The 17,456-nt window shown below is 36.1% G+C and overlaps 1 protein-coding gene across 1 annotated transcript in view; it reads left to right on the top strand.

The window, feature by feature from the left end:
* thsd7aa (thrombospondin, type I, domain containing 7Aa) overlaps positions 1 to 17,456 on the top strand; it is a 129,227-nt gene that overhangs the window by 77,926 nt on the left and 33,845 nt on the right. Inside the window, exons 7-13 of the mRNA XM_082187013.1 lie at positions 1,201 to 1,395; positions 7,738 to 7,990; positions 10,093 to 10,208; positions 10,693 to 10,825; positions 11,713 to 11,816; positions 14,755 to 14,949; positions 16,035 to 16,301. Of these exons, the coding sequence (XP_082043139.1) occupies positions 1,201 to 1,395; positions 7,738 to 7,990; positions 10,093 to 10,208; positions 10,693 to 10,825; positions 11,713 to 11,816; positions 14,755 to 14,949; positions 16,035 to 16,301 (1,263 nt within the window). The remainder of the gene's footprint in view (positions 1 to 1,200; positions 1,396 to 7,737; positions 7,991 to 10,092; positions 10,209 to 10,692; positions 10,826 to 11,712; positions 11,817 to 14,754; positions 14,950 to 16,034; positions 16,302 to 17,456) is intronic.

The raw sequence follows: 17,456 nt of genomic DNA, 5'->3' as shown, positions 1-17,456 counted from the left end.
TGTTTGTTTTGCATTGCTTTGTTTTTGTTTTGGTTGTGCTTTTTTATGTTTGTTTTGCATTGCTTTGTTTTTTTGTTTTTGTTTGGTTGTGCTTTTTTATGTTTGTTTTGCATTGCTTTGTTTTTTGTTTTTGTTTGGTTGTGCTTTTTATGTTTGTTTTGCATTGCTTTGTTTTGTTTTGTCAGATTTTGTTTTGTGGTTTTTATGTTTGTTTTGCATTGCTTTGTTTTTTGTTTTTGTTTGGTTGTGCTTTTTTATGTTTGTTTTGCATTGCTTTGTTTTGATTTTTGTTTTGTAATATTTTTGTTAGCTTTGTTTTTGTATTGTTTTTTTTTCTGGTTTGGTTCAGAAAACCAAATTGTTTGGGTGTTTTCTGTTTTGTTTGTTTAATTAATGAAACAAATCTTAATCATCTCAAGTACTCATATGAGCACGTCCGAATGTTAATGATACATAGTTGCAGTGGAAAAAATAGCTAGAATTTCATGTTATTGCAAACATCTCAGAATCATCTCTTTCTGTCATTCGCTTATAGTTATTTTACTTATACTCTGTTATACTGCTTTATATTGCAAACTTTTAATTGTGATCATGTTATTTTTATTTCATTATCATAATCATAAACAGACCGGTGTGTAGTGCAAATAGGCAAATGAATAGAATCAGAAATCTCACACATAAAAAAAGCTTACTTTTGTGTTGCAAAATAAGGTGGATAGGGGACATTAAGGATGTGCCCAGTCTTATAAATGTAGTCTTGAATTTGATCAACGGCCCTGTTTGTGCATATATACTACTGTTTAAGCAGAGTGTAATTTGTAAAGGAGTACGTTTTCCTTATTGTTTTTGTGCACAGTCTGGAATAGAGTAGATTTGACAGCACTTGGCTGTGGATCACATGCACAGTATGAATTCTTTGTGTGGTTAGATTTATACACAGTGACGTGTATTTATGTTCATACAATTTAACACCGCATCAAATGAATGAAGTTTCCCTTTTTGAAACCTGTTGGTGAATTTTTTTTGAGGATACAAAATTTGTTACACTTTGCCCTATCATTGTGGTTTCTAATTTGTTACAGTGTGAAATGTCATATTCATTTGGTTTCTATATCAGCTTACACATAATGTTTGCTAGTCAGTTGGCATCCTTATTTAGGATATGAGATTATAACAGACTCCGTGTTTTGCTGTTTCCAGGTGAATACGTGGACCGGCAGCTGTGTCGGGATGCCATCCTTCCCATGCCTGTCCTGTGTGAGGTGTCCTGCCCCAAAGACTGTGTGCTCAGTCCCTGGACTTCCTGGTCTCTGTGTTCCAACACCTGCTCAGGGAAGAACACCGAGGGCAAGCAGACCAGAGCACGCTCCATTCTGGCCTACGACTCAGGGGACGGTAGGGTTTTTACCATTATCCAACCACTTATACCCCGTTTCCACCAAAATGGTGCAGATTCTTGTGTAAGAGCTGTAGCTTGGACAGGAGATTTGCGAACGTCTCTTAGAACTAGATTTCCATTGAGCCGAACAATGATGTACCTTAGTATGTTACTACATAGAATGCACCTTGCAGTTATACTATAGTTTTATGAGACTTATCAGTGTAAAAAACACATTTTAACATGGAAGCAATTTAATCACGCATCTATATGATGTCACAGGCTTCTTCTGATGCAACAGTGAGGAGGAAAAATGAATAGAATTCATAATAATCAGTTCAAACATATTTGGGAATAATATTGTATGGTTCAAAATTTAGGGTCAGTAAGATTTTTTAAGAAAAGTTTATTGTGCTCACCAAGGCTGCATTTATATGTTAAACAATACAGTAACATACAGTAATATTGTCAAATATTCTTACTATTTAAACTATAACTACATTTATTTTAATATATTTTTTAATCTGATTTATGCCTGTGATGCAAAGCTGAATTTTCAGCATCATTACTCCAGTCTTCAGTATCGCATGATCCTTCAGAAAGTTATTAATTTCCTTCAGAAAATTATAATGGCTGGTTTGTTGCTCAAAAACATTTATTACTATAATCAGTGTTGAAAACAGTTGTGATCAGTAATATTTTTGTGAAAACAGTAATATTTGTTTTGATTATTTGATGAATAGAAAGTTTAAAAGAATAGCATTTATTTTAAAATATATAAAATATATATAAAAAAAAAAATATATATATATATATATTTATTTATTTTTTTTTATTTTTTTTTTTTTGTTGTTGTTGTTGTTGCAATTATTATAAGGTAAGTATTTACTTACCCAAACTTTTTCTATTTTAGCATTTTTGCCGTCTTTATGCCAAACCAGACTTCTTTTGGTGCAACATTAAGACGTTTTAAAATTCATAAGCATCGATTCACACATATGATGCTCGTAAATAATATTCTATTTTAGACCCAGAGAGTTTTACTGAAAACATGTGTGACATTTTTATTCAGCAATTTTGGCAACAGGTCACAGTTGATTTTTCTGACCTGCATCTTTCAATTTTCCTAGTTTACCATAAAGCATTGCTTTACTTGATGCACTATGTGCAACATGAGCTTTCTTTTCCTCAGAGCATCCGACTGAAAAAAGTGTTTAACATTATAGACCTTTCTATGATTCATATTTTAATGAAGTATTGAATCATCCAGATGAGGTGCAAAACTAGACTGTTTTGCAAAGGTCTCTACAAAGATTTCTGCTTCCTTAGATATAATCACTAGCGTTATTTTCTACGGTTGTGGATTTATATCCATGTAGATTTTCAAGTAGACATGAGCAGATTATGAATATTTTACCGCATATACCTCCCTTATGTTAGTTTAACTTTCTTCCATGTGAGCGGCTTAAAAACGCAGCCCATAACAAGGTAATAAGGGTCTCTGAGCATTAAGTGATTCAAACCTCAGGTGAGCTCAGGCTGTAAGTGTGTATCTGATGTGTAATAGACTGATGGATAAGTGGTTGCTTTGGGCTAAAACCTCTTCCTTCCCTCCACCACTCACCAGCCAGAAATCCATTTCCCAAATATGCAGCTTGGGGGAACAGGAATTGCACTGCTGACTGAGAGCAAATCGGCTTGGTTTGCTTCAACATCCCATCATTTTTACGGTCATTCTAGTGCTATAATCAAAGGCAGTGTGTTTGGTGCATCTGTGGAGTGGGATTGCTTATATATTACAGTTTTAGCACAGATATATGGCCACATATGCGCAATGACGCGTTCTGCCCTGTGGCGAATTGTGCTACGTGCTGTGGTACTCTATTAGCCTTCAAACGATGCAGGAGACGGTGCACCGAATTGATGACAAGCGTCTGAGAAAGCAGATGTGTGCTGACAGTAGCATGAAGTTTAGTAGATCCTGTTCTGCTTGCCATCTGTCTCTGTGTGAGATTATGGCGAGAATAGCATGAAGCAATGGTCATTTCGCTGTCCATGTTGTGCATGAAGAATGAACAGGAAGAACACCTAGCTGTCTCAGTTGGAATAGAAATGTACAGTTACCTCATTTTAGTCTGTGGAGTATATAGGTTGTGAGGGCCTCATAGAAAAGAGGTTCCAAGAGCTGCATAATGGGTTTCAAGGACAATTTGAAAGAGAGAGAAAAAAAAAGGTTGCAAAGTAAACGTGTTAGATTAAAATGGATAGTTCACCCAAAAATGAAAATTCTGTCATTAATTACTCATCCTCATGTCTTTCAAACCTGTAAGACTTTCGTTCATCTTCAGAAACACAAATGAAGATCTTTTTGATGAAATCTGAGAGATTTCTGTCCCTCCATTGACAGCTACGCAACTACCACTTTGACGCTTCAAAAAGTTCATAAAGAGACCGTAAAACTAATCCATATGAATTGAGCGGTTTAGTCCAAATTTTCTTAAGAGACTCGATCCTTTTATTTAATGAACATATATAATTTAGGCTTTTATTCACATTTTAACATTGATCAGCGAACATAAACTGAAGCTCAACCAAACTTGCTTGATGCACGAGAACAAACCTTTTGTAAAAGCTCAAACGTGCTGCGTAACACGAGAATGAACCTCATTGGTTCTTGTGGAAGCTCAAACGTTCTGTGTGACACGAGAATGAACCTCATTGGTTCTTGTGGAAGCTCAAACGTGCTGCGTAACACGAGAATGAACCTCATTGGTTCTTGTGGAAGCTCAAACGTGCTGCGTAACACGAGAATGAACCTCATTGGTTCTTGTGGAAGCTCAAACGTTCTGCGTGACACGAGAATGAACCTCATTGGTTCTTGTGGAAGCTCAAACGTGCTGCGTAACACGAGAATGAACCTCATTGGTTCTTGTGGAAGCTCAAACGTGCTGCGTAACACGAGGGTAATCCCTTAATTTGATTCATATTATTTGAATTAAAATCATTGTTAAGATTATTAAAATAAATGTAATATGTTTGATGTAATATTGTTAACAAATTTACAGAATTTGATATTTCAATTTGCAATCTTTTGAACAGTAGTATACTGTACATCTAAAATGGAAAATATTTAAGATATGACGTGGCTAGATCCATTTTATGTTCTTCATCTGACTGTAACAATTATAAAATTGGTTTTTAATGTGTTCAATTATTTGTAAACAATTTGCCAGTTATAGCTTGCAACTATAATGGTTGCAACCAGTTGAGGCATAAAGATGCTAAATCAAATGTTTGGTCTCAAACTTGTAAGTTTGGGCAGGTTATACATTACTTGCAATTACATCATTCAGTTTTCAAGTCCAGTGGTGACGCGATGTGTCTGTTTAGAGAGAGGTTCACAGATCACAGACTGAGCAGTAGCACCGTTTCAGTTGCCAGTCCCTGAACCTTGTTCAGTGTCCTGGAAAAGTTCTCTCACTAGTGACAGCCTAGTGCATATCAAAAGGATGACATTTTAATGGGACGTTAAAATATTTATGATTATGCATTTTAATGCACGGTTACATATGTAACACATATTTGCTCTTTCTAAGTGAAGTTGTTTGACTATTTCAAATGCACCACTTCTTGAATATGTCATATAGGCATCACTGCGTTCTGCGTCAAATAAAGATTAACACAAAATGAAATGTGGATGGCTGGAGCTGCAATATGAACTGCTGCTTTTAATGGTACAAAGATGGACCAAGGACATGCAATTACTCTGAGCTGTGCACAGACTCACTTTTGTAATTGTACAAAGGATTAGTCTTCATCTGAGTCACAGGTCAATAAACAACCGGAGGGAGTGTTAATCCCCATTTGAAACAATGCGATTCTGGTGCAGCTTTTTTGAAGCTCTGCTAATGCATTGCCCTGGCATGCCCTGAACCACTATGAGATGCTTTGGAAGTCAAATAACCCTCCTTTTGTAACTCTGAAGAGTTTTTTTCTCTATTTCAGGGCCATTATGGTGGCCGTGACTAGCTGCTCACGGCAAGTGTTTTCTAATGGTTCTCACATGTCTAATGAAGTGTGTGATAATAGTCGATAACCTTTTTATAAACGAGCTACTGAAAGACTGTGTTCTGCATTGCTACAAGTCTATTTTTGGTGCTCTTGAAAAAGGAGCACTGCTTGATACATGGTTTGTCAATTTTTCTCATTCACTGGTTTACCATATTCCCATTGATCGGTATGCGGTCGTTATGACACACCATTGAAGTAATGGCTGACCACTCCGTAGGGATTCTAGTGCTTTGCGTGACTGCTGGTTGTAAAGAAAACCAAGCAATGCCTGGTAAATAAATTTGGGAATAGCTCTCATCCTGACAGTAATGGTTGTGGTAGCATCACACTTAGGGCCCTTTCATACAGCCGGTGGAATGCCTCGCCAGGCGTGACGCAAGTGTTTTTTGCTAGTTTCAGCCCGACGCAGTTATCATTTTCACGTCCTGCGCCACGTTGTTTAAATTGCAAAATGCATTTGCGCCCATTTTTTGCACCCATGGTCTGAAACTGGTCTGAAAACGAGGTGTGTTCTGGCACATTGTTGGCGCGTTGCTATTTTGAGGCAACAGAAATAGACCCGCAATATTGTTTTTGTTATTTAAAGAGTGCGTTAATAATGTTCGCCTATAGGCGGGTCCACAATGCGCGTACACTTTGTCCCGTAGATGGTCTGCTCACGTGCTTTAACTTCGCGCACGAGCAGATCCGTTTCCTCACTAGAGAAGCATTCAGTTTTTCCGCTTGCAAATTCCGTCATGTAAATAGCGAATCCGCCATGGCGCAAGCGCAATTGGCTTTTAAAGGGAAAGGAGATGAGACTGTGATTGGTTTATTGCACGTTACATCCACAAAACGCCCCCATTACTCAGTAAGAGAATACGGACAACACTTTTAGACCATGCGCCGGGTGCGCCAAATAATAATAATAATAATATGTTTATTTTATATAGCGCCTTTCTGAGGACTCAAGGTCGCTTTACAATAATTACAAATACACATAACATAGAAACATGACATAGAGACGATACATATAAACTGTGAAGGATAGCATAGTAGAGGTATAGTACATATAGAATCAGAACATTCAGGGGTCAGGGAAACAAATGACAAAAAGATGTGGGTTTTGAAGTCTTGTAGTGATGAGAGATTGCGGATTTGTTGTGGAATTGAATTCCAGAGAGTTGGTGCAGCGGTGCAAAAAGCCCTTCCACCAAATGATGATAGTTTGTGCCCGTGGGATTGTCAACAGACCGGTATCGGATGATCTAGGTGTGCAGACAGGTGTGTATGTATGGATGAGGTCAGAGATATAGTTTGGGGCAAGACCATGGAGTGCTTTGAATGTAACAAGGAATATCTTGTACTGAATGCGATAGCGGATGGGTAACCAATGTAGACTGCATAAGATGGGAGTAATGTGGGAAGATTTCTTAGTGTAAGTGAGGACTCTGGCGGCAGAGTTCTAGATATATTGAATTTTATTTAATGATGAATTTGGTAGGCCATAGAAAAGAGAATTGCAGTAGTCAAGCCGCGAACTGATGAAAGCATGAACTAGGGTCTCAGCATCACTGATGGTAAGAAATGGACGTAAGCGTGCAATATTGCGAAGGTGAAAGAAGGCAGATTTAGTGAGCGAGGAGATGTGAGGAAGAAAGGAAAGGGAGGAATCAAAGATTATACCCAGGCCAACCATTTTTCCCATCGTTAAACTAGCAAAAGTGGATTCGGACTCGCCCTAAGTGCACTTGCGCCATGCGCTTTAGACCATGCGCTTGGATCGTTAAAATAGGGCCCATAGACTCATATATCAGAGGATAGATGGATGGATGGATGGATGGATGGATGGATGGATGGATGGATGGATGGATGGATGGATGGATGGATGGATGGATGGATGGATGGATGGATGGATGGATGGATGGATGGATGGATGGATGGATGGATGGATGGATGGATGGATGGATGGATGGATGGATGGATGGATGGATGGATGGATGGATGGATGGATGGATGGATGGATGGATGGATGGATAGATAGATAGATAGATAGATAGATAGATAGATAGATAGATAGATAGATAGATAGATATTGCGAATTTTTTCCCATAGGAGTAATATATACAGTAGTAGTAACTATTCAGTTTGTAATATTTGTTATAGACTGTAATTCCCTATGCATTAAATTACAGATTTTTACTTTAAGGATAGCTACAACTGTAAAAATACAATATAAAGATGTATTTTTACAGTTTGGGTTTATGATTTAGCCAGTATTGTAACACCTGACCCTTTTTATCTTCTAGGTGGGAGTCAGTGCCCCAACAGCAGTGCCTTGCAGGAGGTGCGCAACTGCAATGATCATCCCTGCACTGTGTACCACTGGCAGACGGGACCCTGGGGTCAGTGCATAGAGGACACCTCCGTCCCGTCTGCCAACAGCTCGCTCAGCCGCGCCGGAGCAGGAGTCGGCACTAATGAGGCGTTCTGCTCGGTCGGCATGCAGACGCGCAAAGTCATTTGTGTACGGGTCAATGTGGGACAGGTGCCTCCTAAAAAGTATGTGTTTTTAAATGTGTTTTTACAAATGGCATGCGTTTCATTTATGGCGGACAAATGCTATGATGAATAGATCTGTATATGAATGTAATTTTATATATACGACATATATATTAATATTACATCCATTATTGGTCTGTATTGTTGTTCAATTGAAAAAAGCGGAACATAGTAAAGTATAGTGAGCTACTTATATTGTGCTAAAAGATTTATTTCTGTTTTATATATTATATTATTGAATCTCATTGGCTGAGAGCCTTTTCAAGCCATGCAATAGTCTACTAATATCACATGGAAACCGTTTTACAATTTATATAACTCCATTTCACTTTCTGCTGGATCTATACTGGCAGAATTTCTCACAGTGAGGGTCAATGGTGGAGGAGCAAATCCACTACAATTTTACAAATAATACTCTTATTGTATCACAGAATGGAGTTTTGGCCGAATATTATATTATATTATATTATATTATATTATATTATATTATATTATATTATATTATATTATATTATATTATATTATATTATATTATATTATATTATATTATATTATATTATTCATACTTTGGTCTTTACAAAATGTAACAAAGAGCTCACTAATTGCTTATGATTTTCTCCTAATTATTAAACAGTGTTTTAACTATAATTAGATCCTCATAAATATTTTACCAATTACCTTTATTTACTGTATAAACAATCCTCATGTGGGTCACAGACAGCCCAATTTATTTATTCATTTACTTGTATTTATTTTATTATTGTCATTTGTTGGAGCAGATATTGAAGCAGATAATGTTTATAAACATGTATTGTTATATGTATATAACATGTATTCTGGTTATAAAGCTCAATCTTGAGGTCCTCCGCTTGATTTTTATTGACAGATAGAGGTTTTAAGTTGATGAGCTCTCAGTCTGTAGATTTAAGCATCTGGATCTGGTCTTTCCCTGAAGGCGTCTACTGGGAAAATAAATGATCTGTTTATTTATTCAGTTTAATAACAGCATTATTCTGTCAGTGACTGTGGAAACAGGGTGTGTAGCTCAGGGACCCCATGCTGGTAATGGAAATGAGTCCCGTTTTCTTCCCGGGGTTATTCATGTGATGGGCTTTATCCACCGATCTACACATTCATATACACACGTGAGACGCATGCTGATCGTTATGGGATTTCATGTGAAAGGAGCAGGAATTTTGGTGTGATGAAGGGATGGGGATTGAGAAAGAAGGGATGTATATATCAAAACAATATTAGAGGTTGAAATCACATTATTTATATTATGCTATGTATATACTTTACCTACCAAAAGTTTGTGATCAGTAAGATTTTTTTAATGTTTTAAGTCTCTTTTGCTCAGCAAGGCTGCATTTATTTGATTTAAAATAAAGTAAAAACTGTAATATTGTGAAATATTATTACAATTTAAAATAAATGCTTGCTATTTTAATATATTTTAAGATGTAATTTATTCCTGTGATGCAGAGCTGAAATTTCAGCATCATTACTCCAGTCTTCAGTGTCACATGATCCTTCAGAAATTATTGTAATTTGCTGATTTGCTGCTCACGAGACATTTCTTATTATCAGCTGCTTAATATTTGTGGATACCACCAAACAGTTTTTGATTAATAGAAATCAATACCATTTATTTGAAATATAAATGTTTTGATTATGAATTACATTACATTATGAATGCCTTTACTGATACTTTTGATCAATTTAATGCATCATTGTCAAATAAAAGTATTAATTTCTGTCAAAAATAATAATAATTCCTGACCCCAAACTTTTGATATTATTTATGTTCAAACAAAAGTAAATATATTCACTCTGACTTAGAATTCTCAAAAATTTATTTTGCAATAGTAATACTAACTGTGTGAAAAGTTGAACATTAGAAAATACCATTGATTTCATAATGTCTTAATATTTGGTTTGTTTTCATTTTGCTTTAATGACAGCAGCACTCAAGCTTCATGAACAAGTTTGTATCAAAACTGAGCATCTTAAGATGAGCTTTTACACTTTTACACGTTATGTGCTTCTTCTAAACAGCATCTGAGCATCTGTTCATCCTGATTTAATGTGTTTATAAATAGGTGTCCAGAGAGTCTGCGTCCCGAGACTGTTAGACCGTGTCTTCTGCCCTGTAAGAGAGACTGTATGGTCACTCCGTACAGTGATTGGACACCCTGCCCATCCTCCTGCCAGACAGGTGCTGCTCTGCTTCTGCTTTTTAACACACACTTATGTAACTGACATGTACTTTAAATCTTCTGATGCATCTCTTGAACTAAATAAGAATAGAAAAATGTTTCTCAAAGGCTGAAGTTGTCTTTTATTGTTAAGAAACAGATTCTTTGTTACCATTCTTTGCACATATTTATAGATGCCTTCACCCAGTGGAGAACTTCAGTGAGAGTAACAATCACTGAATCAAGTTTATAAAAAAAAAAAGGCACTTTATATTGAAGTCATTAAACCGAAAAGCAGATGGGAGCTGGAATAAATATACATTAACATTAACAATTTCAAAAGTAATAAAGGTAAGGTTGGCTGAAAGCCTTGTTAAATGCAACACAGTCATAGAGAGACTACTGAACTGATTAGATTTAACAGTGGGATGTTGTTTTTGCACATTTTCTATATTTATTCGTGACAATTTCATACTTTCTGTCCATCCTCTTGTGTATATCTAGGTGGTAACATCAAAAAGAAGCAATCAAGGAAACGCATTATCATTCAGCTTCCGGCTAACGGGGGCCAAGACTGTCCAGAACTGCTCTTCCAGGAGAAGGAATGCGATTCCTCGTCTGTTTGTCCAGGCTACAGGTGAACACAATACCTCTGGTTGCAATTTAAAAAAAATTTTTAGTTGTTTTTAAAAAAGTGCAATTATTAATTCCTAAACTTAGTATATTATTACTTTATCATCATATTACTATATTATTATGTACTAAGTTTATTATATATAATTTGTAATTTTAGTATAGAAATGTAAAAAAAAAAAAATATATATATTATTTACATTTTGCAACTGATTTTATGAAATTTCTGTACTACAATTATTTAAAATTAAAGTTTAGGGTCTGTAAGATTTTTTTCCGAAAGAAATTAATAGTTGTATTTATTACGGATTCATTGATTCAATTGAACAGTGACTGTAAAGTGATGGTAAAGTCTTTTATAATCTTGCAAAATATTTTTTTTCTTTTAAAAAAGAGCTCTTTCAAACTTTCTATTAATCAAAGAATCCTGAGAAAAAAAAATATAAATCACGGTGTCCACAAAATATGAGGCAGCACAACTGTTTTAAACATTGATCATAATAAGAAATGTTTCTTGAGCTTCAAATCAGCATATAATGATGATTTCAAAAGGGTCATGTGACACTGAAGGCTCGAGTAATGATGCTGAAAATTCAGCTTTGCCATCACAGGAATAAATTACAAAACAGTTATTTTAAATTTTAATAATGTTTTACAATATTACTGTTTTTACTGTATTTTTAAATCAAATACATGCCGCCCTGGTGAACATCAATCAACAGACTTCTTTCAAAAACAAATCTTACTGACCCCAAAATGCAGCTTTGCGTCACAGGAATGAATAACATCTTAAATATATATATTGTGTATATATATATATATATATATATATATATACACATGTATATATACATATACAAAAAAATCTAAACTGCCTTATATGTGCTATAGGTGGAAAACCCACAAGTGGCGCAGGTGTCAGTTGGTGCCCTGGATCATTCGGCAGGACAGTCCTGGAGCACAGGAGACATGTGGACCAGGACTACAGGCTAGAGGTACAGAAAAACCCTCATTATCAACTTAAAACTGGCTACTGAATCCGTGTATCATTCGTTCAGTCGTTTTTTGAATTAATATTGAAAGTAGAAAAATTTGAAAACGGTTCCTTTTTCGTTTTTTCATTTTTTCCAAAAAACGAAAAACAAGAATCCAGCTGGATTTTTTGTTTTTCGTTCTCAGTTAGAAAAAGGAATAAACAGCTTGAATATTCGATTTCTACACGTGGGCGGGAATTAAACGCCCCTTTCCTCTGATTTGTCAGCCGAAGATCAAACTGTTCCGTCATCAGTTCTGCACAGCAGAATAAGAGTCCTCCGTTGTGCGGATTCCTAACGTATTTATTACAACTACATGTAATCTTTTTCTCATCAAACAACCAGACGTCTCGACACAACCCGTACCGGGGAATAGACTAGATAGGGCTTTCTTCTGTGTAGACCAGGAGTTCTCAAGTGCCAGGGGGTCCGTGAAATAATTAGCTATTTTCCGGATTGTAAAGTCAAGTCACGGGGGGGGGGGGTTAACATGAAGCACGCTGTGATTAATCTTAATGTTGACCTTCAAAAATATATAGGCGCGCCAAGAAGGCTATTGGCTGTGCTGTAGGCTATTTTGGTTGATTTTTGGTGTGCGCCAGAAAGAATAATCATTTATAATAATAATTATTCTTATATAATAATTTCAAAGGCATGATATGTTGTAGTCATTTTGAAAGAACACAAATAGACATATAAATGTTACTGTTTCGAATGAGAGTATTAAACGACAGTAGCTATTAAATCCCCTGTTGAGCAACACATCCAAGTGATGTCGGGTGTCGCAGCCTGTTCGTTATTAAAATAAAACACAGTCATCAAAACATATAAAACGTTATTCTGCTTAATTGGTCTGTTGACATTCCAAACTAATTTCCCTTGCTGTGGAGATGCTGATTTACGTGAAGGCCTATATAGGGACTCGAATGAAGTACGAAGCCTTCTTTACATTATTAATTAGCATCCAAATGTTACATTGCAAATAGGCTACTGGACGAATGAGAGATGCCCGAAACCAACGTCTGGTCTGTACAGTTTCAGTTTCTCGTTAAAATACGCATATTATGTTAATGTATATTAATATACATTAATATATTAATATACGCATATTAATTAATAGTGTTTATAATGTTAATGTTAATGTTGTATTTTATTTACCGGTCTTTTACACTATTTATGAATATGATTTTTTTACAACGATGTGATGCGCGCGTTTCCCTCTCAACATGACCCGGCGCACCACGCACAAGCGCGCATCCTAGAGATATAAATTATGATACATTTTAATAAAACACAAGGCCTACATCATAAAACTTCTCCAGTTGTTAGATAGGCTAGTCAGTCTGAATGACAGTTTATACGTTAACGTTAATATAGGCCAATTATATAGTCAATGCATTATTCTTTTCTTTTTGTATTAGTGTTAAAAATATTTAATTTACAACTAATTATATTGATTTATATCTTAATTTATAATAAATTATTTTTTTAATTACTGGGCGAGGGCGACAATGATAGGCTAACAGCCGTCATTTATCCTGCCCATATAGCCAGCTGATGCAAAGCGTAGGTGAATTTATATATACACAGAAGAAAGCCCTATCTAGTCTATTCCCCGGTACGGGTTGTGTTGAGACGTTAGTCTGGTGGTTTGATGAGAAAAAGATTAAATGTAGTTGCAATAAATACGTTAAGAATCCGCACAACGGAGGACTCTTATTCTGCTGTGCAGAACTGATGACGGAACAGTTTGATCTTCGGCTGACAAATCAGAGGAAAGGGGCGTTTAATTTCCGCCCACGTGTAGAAATCGAATATTCAAGCTGTTTATTCATTTTTCTAACTAAGAAAGAAAAACGAGAAATCCAGCTGAATTCTTGTTTTTCGTTTTTTTGTAAAAAATGAAAAAACGAAAAAGGAACCGTTTTCTCATTTTTCTATATTCAATATTAATTCAAAAAACGACTGAACGAATGATACACGGATTCTACTGAGATGCAACATATTTCAATTTTAATATAATCGTGTTGGTGCTTGTAGCAGTGCTTTACTTTGCAGCTGGGGAGATAGTTAAACGCATGCTAAATGCATGAGATCGGTATTAATTTGATCTGTGACTGAGTGTTTAGCATCAAAGGTTTGAGCAAACTCTTCTGGATTTAAACGAAATGCTCTTTAAGAGGTTCGGGAAGCTCTCTGAAGCAGTCAGAAGCTCAACCCTTTGCTCTGGCTCTCACCAGTAAGCCCTCTCAGGGTTCAAATGCAGGCCATTACTGCGGTGCGATTGAAAAACATATTTGAAAACGAAAGATGAGAGTCGTATGTTATATACGCCCCGAGACAGTGCATTTTGCTACTATTTAAGCATTTGATTTCTCTGATAGAGATGCATTTACCGCATATGGAAGGTTCTACTGACATAAAAGCATTTTTATGTGGCTACTTTTAAATATTGTGTTAAAATTTAAGACAATATTAAAAGAAAAGTGAAGTATCTTGTTTATAAAAACGGATGATGTTAGCATATTTTGGTCTTTGAGTGAAATATAAAGTTCTTAAGTTCTTAAATGGTTAAAGCTTCTTTAGATATCAACTTCTCATCACTGCTTACATTAACAACCATTACCCGTAACTGTATCCCTCAAAACGCCAGCATGACCGAAGAAGCAATCCAATACAATAGCTTTCACCCTCATTCAATGATATAAATCTGGATCAGTCCGGCTACTCAAGTCAATAGGCATTTAACCGCCTTCTCATGTAATCCATCACAAGATGCTTATCTTTATTCAGTATGTGTGGCTTTATAGGTGAGTCTGGGCTGATATTTATCAGTGTTAACCCAGAGAAGTGCATTTTTTTTCTTTGTCTGGCATCTCTTTCTTCTTTTCTCCCCCAGCCGTCTCGTGTAAGAAGCTGGATGGTGGACCTGCAGACGTTGCAGCCTGTCTCAACTTTGCGGGTCCTATGCCTCAACTCACTCAGTCCTGCCAGCTTCCATGCCAGGATGACTGCCAGCTCACCGCCTGGTCTAAATTCTCATCCTGCGCCTCTGATTGTGTGGGCGTCCGAACCAGGAAAAGGACTCTTGTTGGTAAGTGCTGGATCAGCAGGTCTAATGATAAATGTAAATGTAAATGTAGAATGTAGATAACTTCCTGATGCAAAGTCCTCAAACTGGCTTTTCTCACCCACGTCGCTTTCAACAGAACTAGATTACTGTATAATGCACGACATTAATGCAATTCTTTCAGATGCATTTTTGTCCTTTGCATTATTACAAATATATTATACATTACAGTAGCTAAGATTTCTATAATGTTAAGCATAAGAGCATACTAAAGTCTACTATAAATCCAATAAAAACAGTAATGTTTGGAAATATGTGTGCATATTATAAAAGTGTATATAAAGTCAACGTGTTTAAAATAAAAAAATGGCTTTCATATTATCATTGTACTAAACATTTTTATTTAGTTATTTATTCAAATGAAAGCACACTACTTTTGAATACTATTTTTAAATGCATGTATGTATCTAAGACTTTAAATACAAAAAAAATAAACTATTATCAATTTGAAAAATGTCATCCTTATCTTTCTGCGACCCAGTTTGAAATCCCCTGCCTTTATTTATTCTCTCAACAGATTTGTTTTATCTACGTGCGTATTCTTTAAAATTCAAGAGCATCTGTCCATTGAGTCATGAGGACGATTGATTAACCTGAGGAAAACCCTCTGTGTTACAAATAGCTTTACACAAATGTTCTCTCTTAGATGCAAATGTCTTAACCTCTCCTGAACCAGAAATGTGTTTTAACCTTTAGTATAAAGTGCCATGAGAAGCTTAGCCAGTTACTTAGAGTTTAACAAAATACAGGGTGCGTGCCAAGACTTATTTGCCCTTTGGAAGACTTGCTGTAAGTCAAGCAACTTTGCAAAAGGGATTACATGAGATTAGTGCCATAGGTCTTTCAATTTGGATAAGTCTGCTTACTAATGATTAACAGATCAGTGTGTTTTGACCAAAGGAGCGAGATACCATTAAATGGTCATTTCTGTGCGTACCGTATCGTATTATTACAAAAGATTTATTCTTCTAAACATGAAAGCATTTTGAAATGGATATGACCGTTTAACTTTTGATCTAAGTATTGTATGTTTGTGTGATTGTACACAGGTAAAAGCAAAAAGAGAGAGCAATGTAAAAACACACAGATGTATCCTCTGAGCGAAACCCAGTACTGCCCCTGCAACAAGTACAACGCCCAGCCTGTGGGGAACTGGTCCGACTGCATCCTTCCCGAGGGTGGACGAGTAGAGGGCCTGTTGGGTATGAAAGTGCTAGGGGATATCAAGGAGTGTGGCCAGGGTTACCGGTTTCAAGCCATGGTGTGTTACGACCAGGATAACCGGCTCGTGGAGACGTCACGCTGCAACAGTCACGGTGGGTGAATAAAAAGATGACGTCATTTCTGCATCACCGGCAAACAGGTTTTCTAAACACTTCCCTGTATGCCAATGGTTGGACAAACAAATAGTCCCGCCCCCAAACTCAAATCATTGGTTGAGCCAGTGTTGCTGTTGTGAAGACAAACAAATAGTACCACCCCAAAATCATATCATTGGTTGAGCCGATGTTGCTGTCGTGAAGTGTTTTTTGACAAAATTATCATAAATTTAGACAATATTTTCCCAGATTAAATGTTTTTGTTTTACTCAATTAAACTTTTTTTTTATCATTATTATTATTTATTAGTTGTTTTTTTTGTGTGCAAAAATAATCATATAATACATCTTACAAATAAATAATATAATTTTACAAAAGTAACATTTCATATGATGATAAATGCTCAATTTAACCAAACGTTCAATTATTTTATATTCTAATCTGGGATAAGTATTTAGGAAAATGAAAAAAATACTTTGTTTCAATCATGACAACTCTCGGAATAGTTTTAGCATGTTATTGAAAATGGCAATGTTAATGTATTTGGTCTTGACAGACTAGATCTGCTACGCTGCTGCTGCTGTTGATTATTGCTGTTGCAGAGCAAGTATGGATTTGTTACTGCTAATAGATACACAGACACACTGCTGCATAAATAGACGTATATAAATCCCGTAACAGGTGGAGCTGGGGGAGGTGGAGGGTTTCAGAGGAACTCTGAGGACTAGCTTACAGCAAACACTGAATCAGACTATTTAAATGTTGTTCAAGCAATCTCATTGGCTGCCGAATCAGCAGAGGCCAATCAGCTTGTGCATATGGTAATGATGTGATTGCTTGCAGTTTGCAATCAGCCTGCGCCCTCTAGAGTTTCATGACTGAACTATATGTATATAATATCCTTCAATTGCATGTGTCAAACTAAAAATAGGCCTGAAATACACACACATCAGTTGCATCCTATTATTTGAAATGCAGTCAGTGTTTTGGGATTTTTCCGAATATGTTTATCTTGCCTGCCAAAATCCTTTCTTTAAGTTACCCCACCTCAAGTACATTTACATTTATGCATTTGGCAGACGCGACTTACATTGCATTTCAGAGTACACATTTTACATTCTTATCAGTTCTTGCTTTCCCTGGGTATCGAAC

This window comes from Leuciscus leuciscus (genome assembly GCF_965113295.1).
Source record: "Leuciscus leuciscus genome assembly, chromosome: 12".
NCBI lineage: Eukaryota > Metazoa > Chordata > Actinopteri > Cypriniformes > Leuciscidae > Leuciscus > Leuciscus leuciscus.
Note: the sequence above shows the minus strand (reverse complement) of the source record. Positions and strands in the feature narration are given on the sequence as shown.